The 22,379-nt window shown below is 59.1% G+C and overlaps 1 protein-coding gene across 2 annotated transcripts; it reads left to right on the top strand.

The window, feature by feature from the left end:
* Window positions 1–1,005: 1,005 nt before the first annotated feature.
* Window positions 1,006–22,026, top strand: DPEP1 (dipeptidase 1). 2 transcript variants are annotated; one of them, XM_003917330.3, is made up of 11 exons: window positions 1,006–1,050; window positions 14,395–14,604; window positions 19,480–19,612; window positions 19,862–19,994; window positions 20,130–20,280; window positions 20,463–20,532; window positions 20,801–20,977; window positions 21,061–21,145; window positions 21,225–21,300; window positions 21,429–21,564; window positions 21,642–22,026. In XM_003917330.3, exons 2-11 carry the CDS (start codon window positions 14,501–14,503, stop codon window positions 21,813–21,815), a joined length of 1,239 nt encoding a protein of 412 aa, XP_003917379.1. In that variant the 5' UTR covers window positions 1,006–1,050; window positions 14,395–14,500; the 3' UTR covers window positions 21,816–22,026. The 2 variants fall into 2 exon arrangements, with proteins under 2 accessions (XP_003917379.1, XP_031513886.1); XM_031658026.1 differs by lacking the exon at window positions 1,006–1,050 and having other exon boundaries at window positions 14,351–14,604.
* The last annotated feature ends 353 nt before the right edge of the window (window positions 22,027–22,379 follow it).

Genomic DNA, 22,379 nt, shown 5'->3' with positions numbered 1-22,379 from the left:
CATTTTATTTATCTGTCCCTCTGTGGGCATCTGGGCTCTTTCCACATTTTGGCTATATTAAATTGTCCTGCTACAAACACCGGTATTGTTTCTGTGTAAATGTACGTAGCTATGTGTTGGGGTGATGAGACCCAACACAGGTCGTGGGGGTGACAAAGTCCGGCGGACTCAAAGAATTGAGCAAAACTTTGAGACAGAAAAAGGCGGGACACCAGGGGACCATCGCTATCACGGAGGCGAGCTGTGGGAGCCCACGGTATTTTCTGGTAATCCAACAAAGAAACAGGTGGTGAGAACGTGGAGATCAAAAGAGCACGCTGCATTAAGCACATGACTTACAGCTGAGACGGTTTAGCATTTATATGGAGCAGGTTCTGCTACTTGAGATAACGGGAACAGGAGCCTAGGAGGGCTAGAAGCAAGGAGCCAGCAAGTCTAGACACATTCCAGAGGGCTTTATGCAAGCCTTGCCTCAGTTTCCCTCCCAACACCTATCTGTCTTACTTGTTGGTATATATGTTGTATTTTCACCACTAAAATGCATAAGAAAAGGACACGGATGGCTTACGTGTCTTGGTGTGCAGCATTCTCTAAGCTCTGACATCACAGAGCTGAACAGCACAGCTGTGCACACACGGCCCTGGCTGTGAGGTGGCACGTCCACACGAGGGAAAAACACTGCCGGGACATCTCAGGGCACTCTCAGGAAATGAGGAACCTGCTGAAGAAGTTTCTAGCCTTGGGGGAGGTCAAGACATCGAGTCATCTCCTGGAGCCAAGTTCCCTCCTCCTCTCTCCCTCCTCCGGCCCTTCCTTCCGACCCCTGGCCCTTTCTCTCCAACCTTCCCCTCCCCTCCTCCATTTCCCTCCTCTTTCTACTTTCAGAGAACACAGGGTTCCTGCAGGAAATGGGGCAGTTTCACCTTCCTGAGGAGGGGCCTGGGAGGGGCAGCAGGTGGCCGAGTAGGGCCAGCCCAGCTGTGAGGCTGGCGTGGGAGCTGCCTAGGCTGGGGCCTTGCTGGGGAGCAAGCCTGCATCGCAGAGGCCAGGGTGAGTGGACTGGGGAGTTGGTGGGTCAGGGTACTGGGGTGCCCACCTGGGGTGGTACAGGCCCGGGGACCCCAGGACACCACTCAGGGTGGAAGCTGGGATCAGGTGTTTGGGGCAGGGGACGCGGCGGCTTCCCGGGATTCTAGGAGGCTGGGACCAGGTGTGCGGGGCAGGGGACGCGGCGGCTCTCTGGGATTCTAGGAGGTGAGAGAGCTGCTCTCAGACCCGCTGCTGTCCTCTCACTGGCCCTCCCCGTGGTCCCTAGGATGAGGTCTGGACCCGCCGGGCCCTCCAGAGGCCCCACACCCCCGCTTGTCCACTGTGCCGGCTGTTCCTTTCTTGCGGACCCCGGTGCAGTCCTAGGCACCCTTGGGACTCAGCTCACGTGCCCCTTCCTCCAGGGAGCTCCCAGAGGCTGTGTGAGGAGCGCCCAGGCCCCGGACTTACTCTCTGTTTTGGAATCCTGTGCGCAGTCATCTGCCCTCCTGCCCAGCTGAGAGCAGGGCCCCGTTGTCCGGACCCACATTTTTCTTCCAGGTGGAAAGAATTTGCTGAATGAAAATCAAAGCTGTGGCCGGGCGCGGTGGCTCAAGCCTGTAATCCCAGCACTTTGGGAGGCCGAGGCGGGTGGATCACGAGGTCAGGAGATTGAGACCGTCCTGGTTAACACGGTGAAACCCCGTCTGTACTAAAAATACAAGAAATTAGCTGGGCGCGGTGGCGGGTGCCTGTAGTCCCAGCTACTTGGGAGGCTGAGGCAGGAGAATGGCGGGAACCCGGGAGGCGGAGGTTGCAGTGAGCTGAGATCGCACCACTGCAGTCCAGCCTGGGGGAAAGAGCGAGACTCTGTAACCAAAAAAAAAAGAAAAAGAAAAAAAAAAAATCTGCGCCCTGGTTGGGGTTGGGGGAGCTTCAGGGTTATCACAGGACATTCTAGAGAGAAAGCCTCGGGCACGGGGGACGTTGGAGTCTGGAGTTGTGGCGGGAGTAGTGAAGGGCAGACCCTGCTTCGGCCAATGGCTCTCATACAGCAAAGCCATTTTCATGGTGAGGGTCAAGTAGCCCGTACATCTCTTGGTGAATTCTTGCTGATTGGCGTCTGACCCCCATGGAGCCTCTCAGTGGGTGTCATGGGGCCTCCAAATGTGTACCTGTCTCTAAAACGCCTCCCGCTGGGCCTCAGCTTCGACTGACGAATCCCCAGGTGGAGGCCAGCAGCAGACGGGGAGGGTCCCTCCGTCCCTGCGAGCAGCTTCACGGGGAGGACGTCGCTGCGGTGGACGGGCAGCTTCACGGGGAGGACGTCGCTGCGGTGGACGGACACTGAGCCCCAGAGCAGCCTCTCAGAGCTGCCCCGAGGGGTGGCTTCAGAGGTGGGGCTGAGGCTCCCAGCTCCCACTGGGGACAGAGCGGGCAGGCGGGCCTGGCAGGGCAGTGGTGCCTGTCTACACGCAGCCCTGGAGTCTCTGGACCTGTGTCCAGTGTGTGCATCCCGGCTCCGTCTTCCATGAGCCAGGCGGGCTGGGCCTGGCTTCTCTGCCTCAGTTTCCAAGACTAGGGGACAGGTAGCAGCTGCCTTGCTCTCGGGGGTGGCAGGGTGTGAGTTAAAGGGCAGGACAGCCATGGAGGCAGTGGTGACTCCGAGCACCTGCTCCACCTTCCCAGGTCCTCGGAGCCCGCTCTGAGGGATGAGCAGCTGGTTCTTGGGTGAAGGGAGCCCCTAGGACTCTGCCTTGCAGGACCCCGCCTTGCAGGACCCCGCCAGGCCCCAGCGAACCGGCCCCACGGAGGCTGGTTGGGATTTGGCCACCAGAGGGCAGCAGCTGCAGCAGCCAGGCAGGCGGTCAGCACGGGGGCCACCCGCTGTCCTGGCCAGCCGTGGGGTGTGAATGGGAGAGGAGGGGGACCAAGCCCGAGGCCCGCCTTGGCCCCTGAGTGTCCACCCCTTTCACAGATACTGAGGCCCAAAGGCGTGGGGCTCAGGCATCCCCCACGTGTCCTGTCCCCAGGCAGGAGAATCGCTTGAACCTGGTGGGGCAGAGGTTTCAGTGAGCTGAGATCACACCACTGCACTCCAGCCTGGGTGACAGAGCAAGACTTATCTCAAAAAACAAAACAAAACAAAAAAACTGAATTTAAAATGCTCCCTAACATCCAGCTGGGGTGTGCAGCAGGAGGCTGGGTCCACGGGGCTTCGGCGACTGGGCTGGGGGTTCAGGTGGGTGAGGAGTCAGTGCTGTGGGGATGGGGCTCAGAGCCTGGAGACAGGCAAGCCAGGAGAGGCTGGGACCTGTGCCCTGGAAGGACGGAGGCAGCGGGTCCAGGGGTCACCCACTGAGAGGCTGACTGAGCACAGTTTCAGGGAGCAGTATGGCCCAGCCTCCTGTGAGAGGATCAGAGAGAGACGGGCGGAGAGGAGGGGAGACAGCGGCTGTGCTGGGAGCTGTGCCACGAGGGGTCGTTGGATGGAGGAGGGGGTCGCCATGAGGCATCCGCACCCCCGGGACAGTGAAGACCCAGCGTGCGCAGCTGACCTTGAGGACAGGGCAACTGCTCCACCAGAATGTTCCCAGAGGGCGCGGATGCTTCTAGTCCTAGCACTGGGAGCTGCAGCAGGATTCTCAGGTGGTTTAAAGAGGTTCCTTGAGGTTTGTGATCCTGAATTCAAAGTAGCACCCATCGGGACAGCTGGGCCTTCCCTCAGCACACTCAGTGAAGGGCAGTGCAAACGCAAAGCTGGCAAGAAGTGGGCAGGAAGCGGGCAGGAAGCGGCCAGGTTTTACCGAGAGGCCTGACGGCTCCAGAGGAGATGATGGAGTCTGGCAGGGAATGGGGCAGGCGGCTGGAGGTCCCGGGCGGGCCCTGGAGCAGAAGGGGAAAGGAGGGGTGGGCTGTAGGGACTGCAGTGAAGGTCAGGCCCCGCCCGAGCAAGGTGGGAGTAGCACAGGTCATTGCAGGTCAGGGAATTGCTTGGCCAGGGCTGGGGACAATTCTTTCTTACTGAAATTGCCAGGAGTTGAGACGGGGTGGAGCTAGAACAAGGGAGAGGGGCAGCAGAGAGGTGGGGTGCTTAGGGCTCACACGTGAAGCCCCAGGGGCACGGCATGGAGACTTGTGGCTGAGGTAGGAGAGGGAGGTGGGCACCAAGGCCCGGGGGCCCTGAGAGGTGAGGGGGAAACTGCTCGTACCTCACGAGGCCACAGGAGCTCCCTCAGCACGGTCCCTGTGTAGAGGAACTGCTCAGGTAATGTGAGCTCTGAGGCTTGTGCACGTGTTGCACAGAATGAGGTGGAAACATCCATGCTGGGAGGTCTCCAGGCCATCTGGTCAACAGAAACCAACAGCATGCAAAGGCCAGGAGCCCACACCCGTGCCGGTCTGTGCCTGGAAACGCTGGAAGGCGCCCGGGCGCTGTGGCTGACGCCTGTAATCCCAACGCTTTGGGAGGCTGAGGCGGGCAGATCACTTGAGGTCAGGAGTTTGAGACCAGCCTGGCCAATATGGTGAAACCCTGTCTCTACAAAAAATACAAAAATTAGCTGGGTGTGGTGATGCGCGCCTGTAATCCCAGCTACTCGGGAGGCTGAGGCACAAGAATCACTTGAACCCGGGAGGCGGAGGTTGCAGTGATCTGAGATTGCACACTCCAGCCTGGGTGATGGAGCAAGACTCAGTCTCAAAAAAAAATTCATTCTAAGTCAAGAAAAATTAAAATTTTAAATTATTAGCATGTGTTTATAGGATTTAACTCGGCCGGGCGCGGTGGCTCAAGCCTGTAATCCCAGCACTTTGGGAGGCTGAGACGGGCGGATCATGAGGTCAGCAGATCAAGACCATCCTGGCTAACACGGTGAAACCCCGTCTCTACTAAAAAATACAAAAAACTAGCCAGGCGTGGTGGCGGGCGCCTGTAGTCCCAGCTACTCGGGAGGCTGAGGCAGGAGAATGGCGTGAACCCGGGAGGCGGAGCTTGCAGTGAGCTGAGATCCGGCCACTGCACTCCAGCCTCGGCGACAGAGCGAGACTCTGTCTCAAAAAAAAAAAAAAGGATTTAACTCATGCAGAATCTCCAAAATTGCACAATTTGCATTTTTATTATAATTAGTTTATTAGTTTATTTATCCATCTTGACAAGGTCTTGCTCTGTCAGCTAGGCTAGAGTGGTGAGATCATAGCTCCCTGCAGCTTAAACCTGCTGGGCTCAAGCCATCCTCCTGCCTCAGTCTCCTATGTAGCCAAGACCACAGTGTGTGCCACTTCGCTTGGCTAATTTTTGTATTTTTTGTAGGGACAAGGTCTCCCTATGTTACCCGGACTGGTCTCAAACTCCTGGCCTCAAGCGATCTTCCCACCTTGGCCACCCAAAGTGCTGGGATCACAGGCACGAGCCACCAGGTCTGGCCTACATTATTTATATATTTACTTTTGAGACAGGCTGTCATCATGTTGCCCAGGCTGGAGTGCAGCCTCAGCCTCCCAGGCTCAAGCAATCTTCCCACCTCAGCTTCCCAAGTAACTGCGACTGCAGGCACACACCAGCATGCCTGGCTAGTCTTTTTATTTTTTGTAGAGATGAGATCTCCTTATGTTTCCCAAGCTGGTCTCAGACTCCCAAGCTTAAGTGATTGCAGCACTGTTCCCCGGGCAAAATTGCACAATTCACATTTTGTAATTTATAGATTAATATATATTTTATTTTTACCAGAACAGTGGGAACCCTGCACAAAGCTGGTTTTATTTTGGTCTTTACATGTGCACATCTCACCAGCACCCTCTACCTTTGGCTTCCATAGGGTTGCCCCCCTTGCTCCCCCTCTGCAGCCCCTGCCTCCCTCTGTTCCCCTCCCCCCCCCCCCCCCTGCCCCCCTGCCCTCCCTACCGCCGCCTGCACCCCCTCCCCTCTCTGCAGCTCCCACTCTTCCTCCCATTGCTCCCCACCACTGGCTGCTTGAAGACGTCAGACTCCAAGGGTCCCTGTGACTGGCCCAGCAGCAGCCCTGGGTCTCCAACCCCCGGATAGGGTCAGGGACAGGCCTGGCCTCCCCCGGCCTGCTGGAACCCACGGAGGATGCCCCCCTCCCACTGCAGCCTCAGAATTCCAAAGCCAGCCCGGTCTCCAGCTCAGTGCAGTCCACACGCAGACCCTCCTCTGATTTCGAAAGCCCCTGTGGCTTTGCCAGAGGACATTCCGATCCTTGACCGTGGCTGGGGACGGAGGGAGATCAACCCATCGCACTTACAGATAGAGAAACTGAGGACAGAGTTTGTCCCAGCTCCGAGGCCAGGGTCAGTCTCCCTCAAGGGAGTCAGGGAGGTGGCTGGGGTCTGCCAGTGGGGAGAGAACACATGGCCTGGGACCCCCAGACCACTTGAGACTCTCTGGGTTCGTTGGGATGGGCACAAGCTCCCAGACCCCCTCTTCTCCGTTTCCCAGCCTGCTGCGGCCTGAGGGTGATACCCTGCACTACTGCCTGGGGGGCCCCAAAGGGTGGTCACGGAGCTCTCCTGCCTGGCCTGGGACCGAGTCCCAGAAACCCCTGGGCTGGCCGGATGCTCACGGCCTCACTGAGGGCACAAGTATGTTCGGAAACAAGAACCAGCTGACGTGTGCGAGGCTTTAGCCCAGCTCTCCCTGGGGTCCTGTGCAGGCCCTTTCTTAAGGAGGTGGCTGTTTTGTAGCTGGAGAGCTCTGTGGGTGGCAGGACTGAGCTTGAAAACCAGAAACAGCCCCCAAGCCTTGTGACCTGGGAGGCAGGAGGCGGGTCTGTCTCCCTGGGCCTGGGGTGGCTGAGCCAAGGTACTCAGCATTCTGTCCCACTCGTGGTGAGTCTCGGGGAGCCAGGAGCCAGGGGTTGTGGTTTTGGGGAGCGTGGAGCAAGGCTGAGGCCAGGGCTGTAATGAGGGCGGAAAGCCCCTCTCCAACTGCCTGCGATCCACCATCAGTGAGGGAGAACCTCAGTGAGCAGGCGCATAGCATGGAGCGCCATCGCGGGCAGCAAAGGGTGAGGGTCTCAGCTCGTGCCATTGCGGGCAGTGAAGGGTGAGGGTCTCAGGGGATGGAACCGGGGGTGGGGGTCTCAGCTCGTGCCATCGCGGGCAGCGAAGGGTGAGGGTCTCAGGGGATGGAACCGGGGGTGGGGGTCTCAGCTCGTGCCATCGCGGGTGCAGCCGGGCGGGTGAGGGTCTCTTGTGGGGATGGAACCGGGTGGGAGGGTCTCAGCCGCGCCACGCTGGGCAGCCAAGGTGAGGGTCTCAGGGATGGAACCGGGTGGAAGTCTCAAATGGCACACGGACAAAGTGAAGGGTGAGGGTCCAGGGATGGAACCTGTGGGGGTCTCAGCCAGGCCATCAAGGGCAGTGAAGGGTGGTCTCAGAGGATGGAATGGGGGCTCAGCCCAGGTGGGGGTGGAATGGGTGGACTGGGGTGGGAGGAAGGGGCCTGACCAAGGGAGCTGGAGCCCTGGAGGGGGGCCTGGGCAGGCAAGGAGGGATGCGGGGAAGCCACTAGCCTCAGGGTGGGCTGGACGCTGGGAGGGAGGCGTTGGGGGCAGAAGTGGGGTGCCGGCCTCGCGGCTGGGCCTGCAGTTTGAGGGGCCTATGGACTCCCCCAGTGCAGACATCAGCCTGGTCAGGAGCCGGAAGAGAGTCCAGAGCTGCTGAACTTGCTGTGAGCCACTGGGGCCTCCGAGGGAGAGAGACAGGGCCGGGCTCCCTGTGGAGCCGCAGGTTCCCAGATGTTCCTTCCTCAAGGCTCATTTGGGGGCCCCTGTCCCAGGCCTCGTGGGTGGTCAGATGGGCCCCACGCTGAGTGTGGGCTCCCGTCCCTCGCACGTGCAAGGAGGGGCTCACGTGAGCAGGTGCACGTGTGCGGCTTGTCTGTGCACATGTGTGTCTGTGTGCACATGTGCAGGTACCTGAGTGTGTCTGTGCGCACACGTGTAGGTACCTGTGTGTGTGCACACGTGCAGGTACCTGAGTGTGTCTGTGCACACGTGTAGGTACCTGAGTGTGTGTGCACATGTGCAGGTACCTGAGTGTGTCTGTGCGCACACGTGTAGGTACCTGAGTGTGCGTTTACTCATCACGTGGGAAAGTCTGCGTGTGTCTGTTCTCGGTACGTGGACGTGTCTGACCACGTGGGCTTGGGATGTGTCCGGGTATTCTCGTCTGCGATGATCTGTGGTAGGGGGCGTGTTGCCTGTGGCTACTTGTGCAGAAGTGGTAACATCCGACATGGCCGTGGAGGCGTCTGCGTGCTGGCTGTGGATGGGGCTGACGTGCGGTTCTGGGGGACAGGGCCGGGTGGAAACACAGACGTCACTCTGCGTCTGACCCGCCGCCTTCACTCGGGCGAGGCTGCCTCTCGACAGAGCCAGGTCAGCACCACCCTGCGAGGAGAGCCTCGAGGTGGGGGCCTCGGTGCACCCGTCTCTGGAGATGGACCCAGGACTCTGATGCAGGAGCCCACGCTCTTCGCAGAGCACTGCTCCCACCCCCGGGGTCTCCCAGGACTACGAACCCCGGCTCTCTCCCTGAGCCTCACTATGGCCAGGGGAGGGAAGGGGTAGGAGGGCCTGGGCAGGACGAAGGGCCCTGGTCAGTCAGGGACATGAAAGATGCACAACTAGAACTGGCGGAAGAAACAGAATTAAACACACCCTGAGCCTTTCCCACCACGACTCTGCCAGCTGCACCCTCTGTGTCAAGATGTGAGCCAAGGCACAAGCACTTCCTCCTGCTCCTGTCCACGAAGGTGAGAGGAAAGGAATTAGAAAAGAATAACGCCCTCGGGCCGGGCGCGGCGGCTCACACCTGGAATCCTGGCACTTTGGGAGGCCAAGGTGGTGGATCATGAGGTCAGGGGTTCAAGACCATCCTGGCCAACATGGTGAAACCCCGTGTCTACTAAAAATACAAAAATTAGCCGGGCGTGGTGATGGGCGCCTGTAATCCCAGCTACTTGGGAGGCTGAGGCAGGAGAATCGCTTGAACCTGGGAGGCGGAGGTTGCAGTGAGCTGAGATTGCGCCACTCAGTCCAGCCTGGGCGACAGCAAGACTCTGTCTCAAAAAAAAAAAATTAACACACTCGTCAGACAATAGAAAGGTCTCTGCTGTAGGCACAGATTCCGACCCATTTCTGGGAATGAGGAAGTTAACGGAAGAGTGTGTTTGTGAGGCGGACTGGAGGGCCCATTGGGAACATTCCAGAGTGTTCCAGCGAGAGACCAGGGAGCCAGAGAGGAGCTCAGCTCAGACGTCACGGGCACAATGGGCCGGGAGTGAGGAAGACACTGAGGTCGGGGTTTGTTCCCAGCTGGAAGAACTGGCCCCAGGACCACCCAGACAGACACACCCGCCTAACCCCCCTACAGCCAGAGGAAGGTCAGGAGGCCCTTCCCTAAACATGTTTTTGAGAATCGGGGTAGCTATTTTAAAAAACGCTGCTGGGCGCGGTGGCAGTTACTTTAAAAGTAGCTGCTGTGGACCCAGCTACTTGGGAGGCTGAGGTGGGAGGATCGCTCGAGCCTGGGAGTTGGAGTCCATCCTGGGCAGCATCGCAAGACCCCATTTCGTTAAAAAAAAAAAAAAATGCTCATGCTTGCATTCTGGCTTCAAGGACTCCTGGTAACCGGGCGTCTCTGGAGCTCGGCCCGCACAAAGCCTGGGGTCGAGAGCCCGCTCACACGTACGGCACTGCCCACCTTGCTGTCGCTTTATTTTTAAATATGAAATTCGAGGTGACAAAGATTACCAGCTGCCGAGGGAAGTCTGCAAACGCAACAAAAGGTCCAGATGAACAATGGGAGACGCGCCTGCATTCCACTGGGTAAACCACAGAAGAGAACAGAATGCAGCGGACTCCAAGCAGCTCGGCTGCTCTGATGGACAGGACACAGCAAAGCCTGGAAACCGCCCTCCGGAGACCTACACGCACAACCCCCGAGAAAACACTAAAGAACCGTGCTGGGAGACAAAACAGAGGAAATGGAGTGTACGGAATAAGCATGAGGAAACCCAGGACAGGAGGCAAAAAGGAAGCTCAAACAGTCCAACCCCTGCCCGAAACCCTCGCCAGACGGAGCTCCGAAAGGAGGGAGGAATACCGGCGACTGGAAATTCCCTGGACTGGAGGCAGAGGGACAGCCCCAGGGAGTGAAAAATATGAAGTTGGCCGGGCGCGGTGGCTCAAGCCTGTAATCCCAGCACTTTGGGAGGCCGAGACGGGCGGATCACGAGGTCAGGAGATCGAGACCATCCTGGCGAACACAGTGAAACCCCATCTCTACTAAAAAAAAAAAAAATACAAAAAAACTAGCCGGGCGAGGTGGCGGGCGCCTGTAGTCCCAGCTACTTGGGAGCCTGAGGCAGGAGAATGGCGTAAACCCGGGAGGAGGAGCTTGCAGTGAGCTGAGATCCGGCCACTGCACTCCAGCCTGGGCGACAGAGCGAGACTCCGTCTCAAAAAAAAAAAAAAATTATGAAGTCACGGCGTTCTGGGGGACGAGGGGTTGCCCACACAGCGCTGGGCGCAATGTGGCTCCCATCAACCAAGCATGCACAGACGGACGGTGGCGCGGTCACCTCCTGAGGGAAAAAGGTTTACCACCCAAAGTGCACATTCAGCGAAACTACTGATCCGTGATGAGGGCAGAATAAAGACACGGACGGGAGGACTGGGGAGTGAATTCCCGCAGACCCACAGTGAAGGGATGGTTGCAGGGCCCACGAATGGAACAGGGCTTAGTCTGCTTTGCACTGCTCCAGAGGAATCCCCGAGGCTGGGTGATCTATAAAGAAAAGGGGTGGGTTTGGCTCATGGTTGTGGAGGCTGTACGGGAAGTGGGAGCCGTGGCACCAGCATCTGCCTCTGGTGAGGACCCCAGGGAGCTTCCCATCACGGCAGAAGGGGAGGGAGCAGGTGTCACAGGAAGGATGGCCTGGAGTGTAATTGTGCCCGTCTTTGGTGCTTGAACAAATAAGTAGTAGACAAAACATACAAAGTAAGAACAAAACACAGGAAGGAAGCCGCGAAAGCAGGGAGTTATTAAAGCGAGAAAGCTCGGAGTAGGGTGGGAGTGGGCGCTGTTACAAAGTTTTCTGGTTTTTTTTTTTTTTTTTTTTTTTTTTTGAGAAGGAGTCTCACACCGTCGCCTGTCGCCTGGGTTGGAGTCCACTGGCGCCGTCTCGGCTCACTGCAACCTCCGCCTCCCAGGGTCAAGCAATTCTCCAGCCTCACCCTCCCGAGTAGCCACCACACCTGGCTAATTTTTGTGTTTTTAGTAGAGACGGGGTTTCTCCATGTTGGCCAGGCTGGTTTTAAACTCCCGGCCTCAGGTGATCCGCCCACCCCACCCTCCCAAAGTGCTGGGATGACAGGTGTGAGCCACCACACCCGGCCAGTTTTCTGGGTCTTAAGTTCACCTTTCATGATTCCTGTCCCCCTTATCTGGATGAAAGATTTGGTCCATGGCTAATCAAAGCTGCGGTGAACTGGTGTCTGCAGGTGAAAGGATGGCCCACAGCCAGTCCACAGCACTTTCCTTGCCATCTGGGACATGGTGGGGGTTGGGGGCTGTAGGGAGAGCAGCCTTTGATCCTTTGCTACTGGGCGTGGGGCTTTTCCTTATGGTGCAGTTTTTGGAAGTTGATTGTTAATTGGCCCTGGGTTCCCTGCCCCAGAGCTCGGTGTTTTTCCTGGATCCACCGTGCATTGGCCTCGGACTCTCGCCCCCCTGACCTTGGTGTCTTCTCTTTTAGGAAGTCAGCACAAATTAGCGTCCCATTCCCTGCCCCAGGCCTCGCTGTTTTTCCTTGATTCCGCACGAATTGGCCTAAGTTCACTACCCCCAGAGCCTATTCTCCTGTTCACAGTCATCACCGGCGGCGAGGGAGCCAGAGAGTGACGGGGGAGGTGCCAGGCTGGTTTTAACAGTTCTCTTCCGAACTCACTCATTACCTCCAGAACTGCACCAAGCCATTGATGAGGGGCCCGTCCCCATGACCCCAAACCCCCCAACACTGGGATCCAGTGTCCATGTGAGATTTGGACAAGCGTTCAAACTCCACCAGGACTGTAAACCAAAAAAAGGGGGGAGACCTTCCGTGCAGACGTTAAGTGGGCACAGAGATTCCAAGCTGGGAGCAGCAGGTTGGACGAGGGAGGCTCTGGGGGCAGCGAGGGAGGTTGCAGAGTCCAGACTTGGAAGATGGAAGATAAGAGCACCCCGTGTAGGGCAGGAGAAGAAGGGCAACTGGAAACTCTGGGACAGACTGTAAAACCCCATGGGAAAGACAGGTTTAAGGTCTTGATCTGAGGCTGGTTCTGAGTGGCTGGTGCCTTCGCGCTCACGGCAGGACTGTCGTAAAGTAGGTACCTCCGTGACTTCTACAGACAAAGAGACTGAGGCCGAGAAATCTAACCAGCTCACCCACGCTGCCCTTGGATGGTGGCCGTGAGACGGGAACCCACAGCCTACCAGGCCCAGCCCCCAGGACACCCTCTTGTTAAGTTAGTGGCTTTGAGCCTCAGAAATGGTGCAAAATGCAGCCCACGCAGGGTCTTTGACCCCGGTCTGGTGCTCGGAAGACATGCACCTGCTTCTACCCCCACCCCACCCCCCGCTGCGAGGCCCTGAGATTCTTGTGATGTCTGAAGAAGGGTGCTGCATTTTCATGTTGCACTGGGCCCTGAATGGTGAAGCTGAGTGATACGGTTTGGCTCCGTGCCCCACCCAAATCTCATCTCAGATTATAACCCCCACGTGTCAAGGGAGAGACCAGCTGGAGGTGGGGACCGTTCCCCCCATGTTCTCGTGGTAGTGAGCAAGTTCTCACAAGATCTGTTTGTTGTTGTTGTTGTTGATGCTGTTTTTTAAGACAGAGTTTCGCTCTTGTTGCCCAGGCTGGAGCACAGTGGCACGGTCTCGGCTCACCGTAACCTCCACCTCCCAGGTTCAAGCAATTCTCCTGCCTCAGCCTCCTGAGTAGCTGGGATTACAGGCACCCGCCACCACACCCGGCTAAATTTTTTGTATTTTTAGTAGAGACGGGGTTTCACCGTGTTAGCCAGGATGGTCTCGATCTCCTGACCTTGTGATCCGCCCGCCTCGGCCTCCCAAAGTGCTGGGATTACAGGCGTGAGCCACCGTGCCCAGCTATTTTAAAGTTTTGTACTTTGTTCGTTATGGACTTTTTTTTTTTTTTTACATGAATTCTGATGTTTTAAAAATATTGAATGAAAATACTATTTATCATGACCTGGGCATAGTGGCTCATGCCTGTAATCCCAGTAGTTTGAGAGACCAAAGCAGGCAGATTGCTTGAGGCCAGGAGTTGGAGACCAGCCTGGGAAACATGGGGAAGACCCTGTCTCTACAAAAAATAAAAAAAGTAGCTGGGCGTGGTGGTGCACACCTGTGGTCCCAGGTACTCAGGAGGCTCAGGCAGGAGGATTGCTTGGGCCCAGGAGGTGCAGGTTGCAGTGAGCTGAGACGGAGCCACCGCACTCCAGCCGGGCGATCCTTCTGCCTGCTGGTCTCCGTGCTGCGAAGCCTCTGACCAGTGTTCCCTCCTGCTCCTCCCAGCAGGCCTGGTTTAGCCCCAGTACTCAGCCCACCGTCCCCCAGAACCCCAGACACCGCCTAGCCCTGGGATGGAGACTCTTCAGACAGGGCACCACCTGGGAACTGTGTTTCCAGGAGCCCTCGGACGACTTCAGTGTGCTCTGCCCAGGCCTAGAAAGGCCCCAGTTCTAAGGACATGTCCAGCTGCTTGGCCTGAAGTCTGTAGCCGCAGTGTGGGTCCCTGTGACACTGGAGGGCTGCAGGGCGGGGTGCAGACCCCTCAGCGTTAGAGCAGGCATCAGGGGCACACCTGGGCTGTGCAGCAGCTTCCTGAAACGCCCAGATGTTTTCCCCTACGGCAAGCCACGTGAGATGATTTTTATGCGGAAAGAGGTGCTTCATGAGAATGCACTATTTGAATGACTGTTTTCTTGCTTGCAGATCTAGGCCCCGGGTCCTGAGGGAGGTGGTAGTAATAAATAACAGCAGCAGCACAGCGAGGGCTGACAGCCACTCACCATCATCCTGTGCTGGGCCTGCTCTCAGCCTGCTGTCCTTTCATCTGGGCTCTAGCCCCACCCCTGGGTCTGGGTTCCCAGCTTCTTACTATGCCTCCGCCTAGCCCAGACAGCAACGCCCAGTCACTGGGTGTCCGGCCTTCCATCCCACCCACGCTGGCAGGGAATGTGCTGGTTACTTATTGAACACGGGAAGCTATAAACAGGACAACGGCCAGCTATCATCACTTCCACCCAACGCCTCTGGTGCCTCTTCTGGCAGGCAGAGCGACTCCACACAGCCTGAAACTCGTCCTCCTGCACGGGCCGGCCAGGCCAGCACAGAGGCACCAGGGCAGCAGCGCACGCAGGTCCCCGGGGACCCCACCATGTGGACCAGATGGTGGCTGTGGCCCCTTGTGGCCGTCTGCACTGCAGACTTCTTTCGGGACGAGGCAGAGAGGATCATGAGGGACTCCCCTGTCATTGATGGGTGAGTGCCCACCTAAGCCAGGTGCTTAGGGAACCAGGACTGGGAACTGGGGCTGGGGGAGCCAGGGCTGGAGGAGCCGGGGCTGGGGGAGCCGGGGCTGGAGGAGCCGGGGCTGGAGGAGCCGGGGCTGGGGCGCCCGGGGCTGGGGGAGCCGGGGCTGGGGGAACCGGGACTGGGAACTGGGGCTGGGGGAGCCGGGGCTGGGGGAGCCGGGGCTGGGGGAGCCAGGGCTGGGGAGCCGGGCTGGGAGCCGGGGGTGTGCCCTTGGCTTGGGGCTCAGTTCTGCGATGATACTGGGGCCCTTGCCTTTCCTGGCCCCTGCTTCTTTGTGGGGTCTCTCAGGGCCCCCAAAGACTTCAACAGATGAAGGTCTGCAGGGTCAGGGCAGGAGGGAGGCAAGGCCCCAGCTCCCTCACCCTGAAGCTCAGCGTGAGCTCTGCGCCTGGGGACGCTGAGGCCCTGTGCCCCGTCTCTCCCTGTGCCTCAGCTTCTCCCGAAAGCTGCAGACGTGGGTGGTGCCCTACAGGCCCTCTCAGCCAGCATCTTTTTGGCCATCTTCCCACTCCCCTTGGCCTGCCTTCTCCCGGGGGAGGCCCATGCGGCTCGGCCCCTGTCTGTGCTGCCCTGAGTGCCCGCCTGGCCCCACCCCGACCTCGCTGGGGTGCTGGGGTCACCTGCTTCTCTCCTGGTCTCCGCAGGGTGGAGATTCCCACTGCCCGGGAATCTGACCCTCCTCCCCGCCTCTTCCTGGCCCAACACCCCGACACGGGGTCTCCATGGAGGCCTCCTGCTCCCAGGCTCCAGATCGGGGTCCACACTGGCTCCGCGTTGGGGTGGGAGGGTCACTGAGAGTTCGCCCTGTGCCTGGCACGGTGTCTCCTCCTGGGAGATGCCTCTGGGCTTTGCGGGGGAAACACTCTGAACAAAGCAGGGAAACCTGACGTCTTGTTGTGTAAGAACTTCAGGGAACCGGCCAGGCTGGGCGGCTCACGCCTGTCATCCCAGCACTTTGGGAGGCCCAGGCGGGCAGATCACCTGAGGTCAGGAGCTCAAGACCATCCTGGCCAACATGGCAAAACCCCCTCTCTACTAAAAATACAAAAAACTAGCCGGGCGTGGTGGCGGGCGCCTGTAGTCCCAGCTACTCAGGAGGCTGAGGCAGGAGAATCACTTGAGCTCGGGAGGCGGAGGCTGCAGCGAGCCGAGATCGGGCCACCGCACTCCAGCCTGGACAACAGAGCGAGACTCCGTCTCAAATTTAAAACACTTAAGGGAACAGAGGCAGCTCCAGAAAGGGAGTTGAGGGTGGTCCCTTGCATCCTCATGGTTTAAAATGGTCACGCCAGCTCCAGCCCTCACATCTGTACGGCCAGCAGGGAGGAAGGAGAGATAAGGAAGGGAAAAAGGACAAGCAGCAGATGACTGTCAGGGTCAGGTTTTGTTTTGAGACAGTCTCTGTCGCCTGTCACCCAGGCTAGAGTGCAATGGTACGATCTGGGCTCACTACAACCTCCACCTCCCAGGTTGAAGTGATTCTCCTGCTTCAGCCTCTCGAGTAGCTGGGATTACAGGCGCCCGCCAACATGCCCCGCTAATTTTTTTGGTATTTTTAGTGGAGACGGGGTTTCACCATGTTGGCCAGGCTGGTCTCGAACTCCTGACCTCAAATGATCCACCCGTCTCAGCCTCCCAGAGTGCTGGGATTCCAGGTGTGAGCCACCACGCCCGGCCAGGGGTCAGTTGTTAGAAGCTGTTACAGGACCCACCTTCATCCCTTGGCCGCGGCCAGCAACACAGGCAGGAAGTAACTTCAATCCAAACAGCTGTGTGCCCGCTAAATATGAGGGGTTTTCAAGTTACAAAGTAAAACAGGAGAATGGGTCCCGGGGGCAGCCAGCAGTCTCCCCCACAAACAGCTGCCTCAGTGTGTCCTTGCTGCAATTCCAGCACTTTCCAGCACTCCTTGGAGCAGGATGAAGGATTCCATATCCCAGCTAAGGGCACTGCCCCAGCCGCCCAGATAAGGAGGGTGGGTCTGATTAGCTGCAGTTTGACCTGGCCATGAGGCAGGCAGGGCCCGTGTCCCACTGAGAAACCAGAGGCCCCACCTTCCCATCGCTTTCTCCAGCAGGAGTGGAGAGGGCTGGCCAGGCACGGCGACTCACCTGTGGTCCCAGCACTTTGGGAGACTGAGGCGGGAGGATCGCTTGAGCCCAGAAGGTTGGGGGCTGCAGTGAGCTCTGACTGCACCCCTGCCCTCCAGCCTGGGCAACAGCAGACCCTGTCTCTCTTTTTCTTTTTGAGATGGGAGTCTCACCTCACCTTCAGTTTGGAGCAGGCACTCTCAAGTCACTGCAAGCCCGGCCTCCCTGCTCCACTATTCTCCTGCCCCAGCCTCCCAGCTTGCACCATGGCCCACACCACACCCGGCTAATTTTTTGCATTTTTAGTGGTGAGACTGCCTCACTGCCAGCCAGGATGGTCTCCCCATCTCCTGACCTCGCGGATCCCGGCCTGCCTGACCTCTCCCAAAGTGTTAATGGTGCTGAGCCACCACCACCGTCGAGATCCTGTTCCCCAAAAAAAAAAAAAAAAAAAAAAAAAAAAAAAAAAAAAAGAGGAGGGGCTGCAGGAGGAGGAGGAGGGGAGAGCAGACAGCTGCCCTGTTGCAGCCTCTCCTCCCTCCAAGTGGCGCTGCTGCTGGGAATTCCCTGCCCATCCCAGGCTAATGTCTTGAGACGGGCTACCTGTGTCCTCGGCCAAGGAGTAAGCCTCCTGGAACCCTGCTCTTAGCCCCGGGCCCCAGGACAGTGCTCGGGTGTAGGGGCTGCACCCTAGCAATGAGGTTGTTGCCTCCGGCAGGGTCTCCTGGTTGGAGCTCATTCCCACTGCTCCTCAGCAAATGCAGCCCTGAGCAATCTCGCTTCTGTGCCCAGGGCCAAGCAGAGGCCAGGCCAGTGCAGGCTGTCAGCGTGGACTGCCAGGCCAGAGCACCCCATGCTGCAGGAGTTTTAGGAGACCAGTGATTGTGGGCTCCGTGCCTTACCCATCTGCCCAAGGGCTGGGCTGGTGTGCTACCGCTTGCTTGGGGACAAACCCAGCCTGTGGGAGGTCAGGAGCTGCTGGGACCCAGAAAGGCAGACTCCTCCCCTCATTTCCCCCGAGGAGCCCTGTGGCAATGTCTGAAACCTCATTGTATGCTCTTGTAGATTTGGGTTGGGTCACCAGAGCAGGCCCACGGCTGGAAAACCATGGAACACCACTGTTGGGTCCCTCTGCCTCCCTAGATGCCCTGCAAGGAAGGCACCAAGACACCTTTCAGCTGCCCAGATGGGAAACTGAGGTGACAGAGTGGGGAGTGGTCTGGAACTGGATAATGGAGGGGTTCTCAAGTGCTCATCCCAGCACACACTCCTCCGAGGGTGTCTCCCCGAGACGGGGTGCAGCTTCCACATCACAGGAAGGGTCTGAGGCCCCAGACCCAGTGACGGGAAAAGGGGAACCCTGCTGCCCAGGGTGGGGTCAGGCCCAGCCCCCTTCCCAACCTTCTGCAGCCTCCGGTCATGGGATCAGGGACGAGGCTGTCAGGGCTGCAGGGCCTGAGCCGATCCTGCAGGAGTCAGGATCTGTTGGTTGGAAATACAGATCAACTGAGCCTGCCTTGGGCCTGAGATGTGGGATTCTTTCTTTTCTTTTCTTTTTTGAGACGAGTTCCGCCTGTCGCCCAGATTGGAGAGCTGCAGGCTATCTCGGCTCACTGTGCCCGGCCCGGGCTTACGCTTATTCTCCTGCCTCTCTGTGCCTCCCAGCTGGTGGCTCACACCACTGCAATTTTTTGTGTCCATATCTGCCTCATGCTAGCCAAGATGGTTCTCATCTTCTTGACCTTTAGATCTGTCCGGGCCTCAGCCTCCCAAAGGCTGGATCACAGTGCCTGAGAATGGTGCTCTTTTCATACAGACCTTCCAGCTCCGGGTTGGAGTGCAGTGGCCGGATCTCAGTTTCACTGCAGCCCGGCCCCAGGTTTCACGCCTATTTCCACCAGCCTCCCGAAGCTGCGACCAGTATGCCTCGCCACCGCCTCGTTAGTTTTGTATTTTTAGTAGAGATGGGTTTCATTTGTTGCCAGGATGGTTCGATTCTGACCTTGTGATCCTCACCGCCGCCTCCCAAAGTGCTGGGATTACAGGCGCGGAGCCACCACTGCCTGAGAATTAAGTGCTTAACGAGTGGATTCCCTTTGCTCCTGGTCTCTGCCGGGCGCTGCTGGGCAGCTGTATTCGGACCCTCTGAGGCCCTCACTCAGGCTCTTCCCTGGAGACAGAGGCAGCAGAGAGGCCTGGGTGGCCCCCAAAGCCTGTACCTGACGCCCTGCTCCCCAGAAGGATGGGAGTGCCAGGCCCCCGAGGACAGGCCATTGCAGTTATCCAGCCGCCCACCGTATTCCCCAGGAGGCAACTGGATTTTTAAACTGAAAACTCTCAGAAACAGTATCACCCCCAGGCCCTTGCCCCTTTGCCCATGTCTCCAATCCTGTCCATTGAGGTCATTTGACTGGTGGTGTCCCACCCTCAGACAACGTGTCCTCCCGCCAGCCTCGTCCACAGAGAAAGGCCGTGGAGGGGATGGGCTACCCAGCTCCCTGAGCTCGTGGCTCGGGGCTCCCTGCCCTGGGGGTGGGCACAGGTGGGAAGTGCAGCCTTGCACAGGTGTGTTCAGGTGGCCAATGATCCGTCACCCCTGCGGCCTGGACTTCAGTCCGGCGCCTGCCGTGAGGAGCAGGAAGTGGGGAGCACAGCCCGGAGTTCAGGAGCTCACAAGCCCCCAGGTCCCAGTGGCCTCCCTGACTGCCTGGCCTCCCCCCGGCGACTCCAGGCACAACGACCTGCCCTGGCAGCTGCTGAGGATGTTCAACAACCGGCTGCAGGACGCGAGGGCCAACCTGACCACCTTGGCCGACACACACACCAACATCCCCAAGCTGAGGGCTGGCTTCGTAGGAGGTCAGGTACCGCCCGCCCTGCCTTCACTCACCCTGCGTGGGGTCATCCCGTCTCCTACCTTGGGCCTGGCTACAGTGTGGCCGTCCCTGTGGCGTTGTTCCTCCAGGGTCCCTCAGTGCCACAGGCCCTTGTAGAGACAGACACCAGGCCGAGGGAGGGCTTCCCAGGGGGTGGGAAACCAGACTCCCACAGGCATGTGGGGGGTGGGCTGAGACCTGGTTGCATCAGCTCCTGGTATCCCCTGTGGCCCCCAGTTCTGGTCCGTGTACACGCCCTGCGACACCCAGAACCAAGACGCTGTGCGGAGGACGCTGGAGCAGATAGATGTGGTCCACCGCATGTGCCAGATGTACCCTGAGACCTTCCTGTATGTCACCAGCAGTGCAGGTGGGGTCCTGACCTGGGCCCTCCAGGTCCTGCATCCTCCCACCCAGCCCTCGTCCTGAGCAGCAGGTACTGATCAGGACACCTCCCCTCCAGACGCCAGGTGCCCACTCCCCTGCACCCCGACTCTCCCCGCAGGCATCCGGCAGGCCTTCCAGGAAGGGAAGGTGGCCAGCCTGATCGGTGTGGAGGGCGGCCACTCCATCGACAGCAGTCTGGGCGTCCTGCGGGCGCTCTATCAGCTGGGCATGCGGTACCTGACCCTCACCCACAACTGTAACACGCCCTGGTGCGTGACTCCCCACGGGAGGCCCCCGGGCTGTGGTCAGGAGGGAGGGGCAGACACTCCCCGCCGCCCTCCTGAGCCCATCCCCTCCACCTGTGAGTCCCGGGCCGGGCCTCGCCTGCTGGGCTGATGGGAGGCCGAGACCACCGCTCCACCCCTTGAGCACCTGCCTTTTGCTCCCGCAGGGCTGACAACTGGCTGGTGGACACGGGAGACAGCAAGCCCCAGAGCCAAGGCCTGTCACCCTTTGGGCAGGTGAGTGGGGTGGGAGGGGCCAGTCACCCCCGAGGAGAAGGCAGAGGCCCTGGAGGGTGACCGGAACAATGAATCTCCCCACGTGGGACCTCAGTGTCCTCATCTGTAAAATGGAGCTGGCAGCCATCCCCCCAGGGTGGGTGCTCAGCCCTGAGTGGCCCCAGACTTCCAGCCATGAAGGACGATGACTCACACCTGGTCCAGCCTGTCCACCTCCTCAGCCCCGACCCTGGGGGCTGTGAGGGTGGACGGAGCCCTGTCTTCCCAGCGTGTGGTGAAGGAGCTGAACCGTCTGGGAGTCCTCATCGACTTGGCTCACGTGTCTGTGGCCACCATGAAGGCCACCCTGCAGCTGTCCAGAGCCCCCGTCATCTTCAGCCACTCCTCGGCCTACAGCGTGTGCGCAAGCCGGCGCAACGTGCCTGACGACGTCCTGAGGCTGGTGGTGAGGGCCGAGGCAGCCACCCCCACCCCACCTCCCTGGACAGGCCCTCCCAGCTCTCAGCTCCACCCTGTCTTCCTGTGCAGAAACAGACAGACAGCCTGGTGATGGTGAATTTCTACAACAATTACATTTCCTGCACCAACAAGGCCAACCTGTCCCAAGTGGCTGGTAGGTGGGGTGTGAGTGGCCAAGGGGGCTGAAGCGGGAGGGCCTCACTCGGGACCCATACCTGCTGCTCCCTGGACAGACCATCTGGATCACATCAAGGAGGTGGCAGGAGCCAGAGCTGTGGGCTTTGGTGGGGACTTTGATGGTGTTCCAAGGTAAGGGGGTGAGAGCTCTGTCCCATGGATGAGCTGGGAGGTTCATGACCCCGTCAGAGGGATGAGGCGGCTGGAGGAGGGACGTGGGTCCTAGTGTGGGGGCCCAGGTTCTCCTGGCCTCAACACAGGGTCCCTGAGGGGCTGGAGGACGTCTCCAAGTATCCAGACCTGATCGCTGAGCTGCTCAGGAGGAACTGGACAGAGGCGGAGGTCAAGGGTGCACTGGCCAACAACCTGCTGAGGGTCTTCGAGGCTGTGGAGCAGGTGAGGATGGGGTGGCCGCCTGAGCCTCCCCCCCCAACCACCAGCAGACAGGCTGCCCCACCTGTGTCTGTCCCCAGGCCAGCAACCCCACGCAGGCTCCCGAGGAGGAGCCCATCCCGCGGGACGAGCTGGGCGACTCCTGCAGGACGCATTACGGCTACCCCTCCGGGGCCTCCAGCCTCCATCGCCAGTGGGGGTTCCTGGTCCTGGCCTCCCTCGCTGCCCTGGTCCTCTGTCTGTGTCTCCTGTGAAAGCTGGGAGACCAGAGCCCCCTTTAGGGCTCCTGGAGTTCAGGGAAGACCTGCCCATCCAGGACTCCGGATGCCAGGAACCCTACTGCCCGCATGCAAGGACCAGCATCTCCTGAGCGGGTGTCTGGCCTCACCTGGGGGGCAGGATACCTGGGGACAGCTCAGGACACACACACACACACAGGCCCTCAATAAAAGCAACATCCCTTCACATCGGGGTTGCGTGTCGTCGGCATCCAGCCCAGGAGGGGTGTGGAAACGGCTCCTGGCTGGACCTGGGGTGCAGGAGGGCCTGAGTCTTCGGTTCAGGCCAGAAGGACCCAGGAGCTGTGAACAGGGCTTTGTACAGATGCTGCTTGAACATCTTTCGGGACACAGTCTAGGCTCCAGTAGCCACCTCCAGCCATGCACTGGTGCACACACACCCCACCCCTGTACACACACACCCTGCACACACGCATCCCCCACCCCTATACACACACACTACACACACACACCCCACCCCTGTACACACACACCCCTGCACACACACACATACCTCTGCACACACGCACCCCTGCACAC

The sequence above is a fragment of the Papio anubis genome, chromosome 18 (genome assembly GCF_008728515.1).
Source record: "Papio anubis isolate 15944 chromosome 18, Panubis1.0, whole genome shotgun sequence".
NCBI classification, from domain to species: Eukaryota; Metazoa; Chordata; class Mammalia; order Primates; family Cercopithecidae; genus Papio; species Papio anubis.
The sequence above is the reverse complement of the archived record's forward strand: the minus strand, read 5'-3'. Positions and strand labels throughout refer to the sequence as shown.